The sequence below is a fragment of the Gymnoscopelus microlampas genome (assembly GCF_963454915.1).
Source record: "Gymnoscopelus microlampas genome assembly, chromosome: 5".
Lineage (NCBI taxonomy): Eukaryota > Metazoa > Chordata > Actinopteri > Myctophiformes > Myctophidae > Gymnoscopelus > Gymnoscopelus microlampas.
Genome location: NC_139942.1, coordinates 23,477,110 through 23,482,539, shown reverse-complemented (window position 1 = coordinate 23,482,539; position 5,430 = coordinate 23,477,110). Strand labels below are relative to the sequence as shown.

Sequence of the window (5,430 nt, the reverse complement as noted above, 5' to 3'; positions counted from 1 at the left end):
TTTGTAACTACTGTTAAGTTAAATAGGTTAGTGCAAATCCAGATATATAAGTGTAATCACTCTGAACTTAAGCTTTTGTATCAATTGCATCAGTACATTTGCCTCTCCATCCCAAAGTATTTATCTTGGGGTTGTACCCAACCATTCCTCATGTAAAGAATAAATTAACACTTATAGACATGTGCTTGTTGCAAGAAAAATGCTTGCAACAGTAGCTCTCAAAATCATGAACAGGTACAGTATTGGCCGATGGCTGAGTGAACTGTCATCTTGAATGGGCCTAGACCGTGGCGTCGCGGTCTAGGCACCCTGGTTGCAAATCCTTAATAGCAGTGTGCCGCGGGTTCGCGTCCCGTTCCCGTCGGCCTTTCCTGCATGTCTTCCCCCCATCTCTCTCCCCATTCTTCCTGTCAGACTACTTTCCCTGTCCCTCTCCAATAAAAACAATAAAAAAATACCAAAAACAAATCTTAAAAAAAAAAAAAAAAACTGTCATCTTGAATGGATAATTGTAAACACAATATTATACTTTAATTTGATTGAATGTATAATTATGTGCCATGCTATGGGATCAGACGTCTGTAAAAGATACGTGTCTTTTTTTCTTTGTGTATTTATTAGGGTTTTTTAGGTTACATTTTTATTTATTTGTTATGTCATATCATTATCTTTTGTTTATTTATGTATCCATTTCTTTGTGGTTGTGAGGATATTGAATATTTCTGTCAATACCGGTATTTCTTTTTTATGCAATATCTTTGCTGTTACTGTATATACCTTTGTTTGTTAAAAAAGGAAAATCAAGAACATATCGGTAACACTTTACTTAAAGGTCGGGTCTATAATGCATTATTAAAGTTTGGGTCTATAATGCATTATAATGCGCTTATAATACATTCTATAACTCGTTTTAAATGTTTATAATCATGTATGACAACTTATAACAACATTTATACGTATGGCAAGTGCTGGTCATAATGCATTATAAGCTCAATGGAACAGCACATTATAACTAACTACCTTAATTTAGCTAGTTATAAAGTGTCTTTGTTATAAGTTGTTATGCATAATTATAACCATTTATAACGAGTGTTATGAATCATTGTAAGTGCATTATTATGCATTACGATGCATTACAATACATAATGAATGTGATTACAATGCATTATAGAGCCAACCTTTAAGTGTTACCGGGTATTATGCACTGTTCCACTGAGTTTATAATGCATCATGCATAAATGCACCAGCACTTAAAAATTATATTATTATAAGTTATAATACTTAATAACCCTTGTTATAAGTTGTTATGCATAATTATAAACATTTATTTTATTTAAGTATTATAATGCATTGTAAATGTGGTTATAACGCTATTATTATTATTATAGCCTACTTATAGGACAATATGTTTCTTTTGTAATTGTTACTTCAACAGGACAGTGACAGTAAAGTCAGGGCAGAGAGAGGGGGGTGATATGCAATACAGATCAGTCCCTAAGGCAAAACCACATTGGGGTAAAGGGTTAATCTCACCATGACATAGGTTCCTGCATGGGGTGAAGACCTGACATGACCCTGACCAGAGTAGCCTTACTGTAGCTCCTCCCCTTACTGTAAGTGGCTTTACTTAACACACGTCAAGACCAAGAAATACGTGCCAGCATGCAAGTTTTGCCAAGATGCAAACATAGCCTATAAGGTAGGGCATGTCTGCACCTTAAATGACAGAACGCTGACAACAGAACTCGCAACATAACCAGTTCGATTCCAGCTGTAGACCTGCATAGCATTGTTTCACCCTCTCTGCCCTCAGTTTCCATTCTGTCTAATGACCCGTCTAAATACAGCAAAACTGTCCATAAAAAGCATAACGAGGCAGAATCTTCCACAGAGAGTGCATTAACATAATATTATTAATGTAAAAAATTGATAGAGTTTAGTGTTGCTACTCTCCAACCTCTGATCAGATGCCAAGAAATAATTACTAGTCAATGGTAACAGTCATTTTGTGAAAAAGTAATCCATTTGTTTATATATCATTTTGACAAAAAAGAGCTATGCATTAAATTGTCATAACAAGTGCCATAACCCGTATTAAATTGTCATAACAAGTGCCATAACCCGTATTAAATTGTCATAACAAGTGCCATAACCCGCATTAAATTGTCATAACAAGTGCCATAACCCTTATACTAAAACATCTGATTGATTCATTTATTCTAGATTCCGGACTTTTCTCCAGCGACAAGTGTGAGGAGGAGATAAGCAACCTCCAAAAAGGCATTGACAGTCCCGAGGGTTCTCCAGATCCAGCTAAAGAGGAATTCGAAGACCATCCCAAGAAGAAGCACAGGAGGAACCGCACCACCTTCACCACATATCAGCTCCATGAGCTGGAGCGGGCCTTCGAGAAGTCCCACTACCCAGATGTATACAGCCGGGAAGAGCTGGCCATGAAGGTGAACCTACCAGAAGTCCGCGTGCAGGTATGAACATCCTCACTGAGTAGGGTAGCAGGAAACTGTTGTGAGCTCTGAAACACAGTTACGATTTTAAATGTCAACATCTTTAAATGAAGAATTTTCACATAATAAAGATAAATACCCATATTATATGATATTATGATATGATACCATACTGATATGACAGGATGTATGATATTTCATTATATTATATAAACCATGATTTTCCAAAATCGAACATCAATAACGTCTTCAGAACAGTTGCCCAGTTGTTTGTTTATTTTCTAATACTCCTTATTTATTGCATCCAGATTTTTTATTTGTTTTTATCCTCCAAATCATCCAATGTCTCAATGCATCTTTTTGGTGTGTGTCTGGCTGTAGGTGTGGTTTCAGAACCGCAGGGCCAAGTGGAGACGCCAAGAGAAGTTAGACACCAACAGCATGAAGCTCCATGATTCTCCCATGCTGTCCTTCAACCGCCCCCCTATGCCCTCCAGCGTGGGTCCAATGTCCAACCCCATGCCCCTGGATCCTTGGCTAACCTCGCCCATGTCCAGCGCCACTCCCATGCACACCATCCCTGGGTTTATGGGGTCACCGCAAGGCCTACAGCCTGCTTATCCTAGCCACAGCTTCCTCAACACTCCTCCTGGCATGGTTCAAGGCATGCAGTCCATGCCCCCCCCACCCTACCAGTGCCCACCTAGCTTCAGTGACAAGTATCCTATGGAGGACGAGAGGAGTTCCAGCATTGCTGTACTGCGGATGAAAGCCAAAGAGCACCTTCAGTCTATGGATAAAACCTGGCAACACATGTGAGTCAGTGAAGAGGTTTTAACATACTCCAGTGAATGTTTACAAGCTGTTTTTTCCATCGTGGTTGCATTGTTACAAGGAATCAATGGAGCATAATTGTTTGATCTTTGTGGACTAACAAGACTTTGAGCAATTCTCAAAATGAACTTCTAGTGAACAATGATTTTTTGTTTTTGTTTTTGTTTTTCACTTTAAAATGGTATTGCATTTTGAATGAATACCTTTATGGGACGGATTTTCTTTTTTTTGGTATATTTTTTTCATATGACACAAACATTTTGCTATATTTTTGATGAATAAGTCCTCTCTGGTCTTGTTTTGATAGAAATGTCTGGAATCTCATGCTGAAGATTATTTTGAATATCTAAAGGTGGCTGAATTATATTGTAAACATCAATATTGGTTGTCTAGAATTAGAGTACCAGTAAAAGTTTATTGTGGTTAAGTGATTTTTTCTGTTGAGTGTATTTAGTTGAGGCAAACTTGTCCAAAAATGCATGTGTATTTTTACTTGTCTTAACTGTGAAGTGTGAGGATTTTTTTGTGGGCAGAACCCTTGAATTTTCATCCTAGCCCTAATCTTGTGTTAGTTATAATGAGAATAATGCACAGGTCAGAAGAATTAATTTAGGTCGCCCCTTGCAGCTGATTCAATATAATAATAATTAAAGATTTTTGGAGAAAATAATCACTTTATTGGATAGTAGAGTGGAAAACAGAGGTCAAACAGAAGAAAGACATGAGACATGACAGGAGTCTGTTTCAAACTCTGGTCCTTGTGATTGACAATGTGTATTTGATCCATAACTGGCTGAGCCACCAGGCACCCCAGCAAGACAGTTTTGAGAAACTTTTCTTGTGGTTTTTTGTTGTTGTTGTTGTTATTGTTGTATGTTCCCTGTATATTCGTTCTTGGGTTTCCTGTTGAATGATATTTTTGGACAGTGTTAATGAGCACCCAGGGTGGGTGTGATTTCTATTAAAGCTGGTTTGTAATTCTCAGTGGGCAGTGGGCACACTCATGAGTGTTTTTAGAACCACTTGTCCTTTTGACCGCCTTCTCTCTTCATTTGGGTCTATGCTTGAAGGCAATGCAAACGACACTATGTCTGATATTTCAATTCTTAAAGATCTTAAAGAAATTACCTTTTAACAGTCCTGATAACCTGAAGTTGGAGGATTGAGGAGGAACTTTGGGGGTGTAATCTGTCCCAGAGGCTAATATGGGCAGACAAGCATACCTCTTAACACCTAATTACTGCCTTTAAAGCGATTAACCCGAGGTTCTCAACGATAGACAGAATGCCCTCGGATGCCCCCAAAACCCTATTCAAGATCTGACATACTGTGCCCCTCCCCTCTCCAACTCACAAGGTTGGAGGGGAGATTAGGTTATTTCTGCTGTATAGATGCTAGACTAGAAAACATGTGAATCATTGCATATCATGCAATGTCCTTATTAGCAGAAGGTGCTCCTCGCTGCATTGCTGACAAAATGTTAGCTTGAGTCTGGTGGATTTAATGTGGGAGAGTAAACAGGTGCTGGTAACCTCCCTGCCTCTATATGAAGTAGCACTGGTTGCTAAAACTACCAGATGAACACTGTTAAGAAGGGGATTATTTTTGCACTGACGTTGTTCAGACATACGGTTGGGATCAGATTGTGTGTGTGTGTGTGTGTGTGTGTGTGTGTGTGTGTGTGTGTGTGTGTGTGTGTGTGTGTGTGTGTGTGTGTGCGTGTGTGCTTGTGTGCGTGTGTGCGTGTGTGCGTGTGTGCGTGCGTGCGTGTGCGTGTGCGTGTGCGTGTGTGTGTGTGTGTGTTGCGCGTGCGCATGTGTGTGTGCGTGTGTGCGTGTGTGTGTGTGTGTGTGTGTACAGTACTGGTGTGGATGATGCACTGGCAACGGGGATGCGCTTTGTTCAGCGCTATTCCGCTCTCTTTGTCTACATAGTTCTTGTTGTAGAAGACAAGCATGCTTAGAGGCGGAAAAAGTCAACGTCTTCTTAAGGTCAGAGATGACCGATGAAGTGGACTTAATTGTATAATTGAACAACCATGTTTATGGAGTTTATACAACTCCTTTAACATTTACTCATCATTATTTAACTGAGATGCGGCAATGAATCAATGATAGTACACTGGCAATTC

General features: G+C 39.2%; 1 protein-coding gene across 1 annotated transcript in view; it reads left to right on the top strand.

Moving 5' to 3' along the window:
• rx2 (retinal homeobox gene 2) overlaps positions 1–4,129 on the top strand; it is a gene marked incomplete at its 5' end in the record, with an annotated part of 7,691 nt that extends 3,562 nt beyond the window's left edge. The window contains 2 exons of the mRNA XM_084057556.1: positions 2,224–2,486; positions 2,847–4,129. Of these exons, the coding sequence (XP_083913682.1) occupies positions 2,224–2,486; positions 2,847–3,284 (701 nt within the window). The 3' untranslated portion in view covers positions 3,285–4,129. The remainder of the gene's footprint in view (positions 1–2,223; positions 2,487–2,846) is intronic.
• Positions 4,130–5,430: the final 1,301 nt, after the last annotated feature.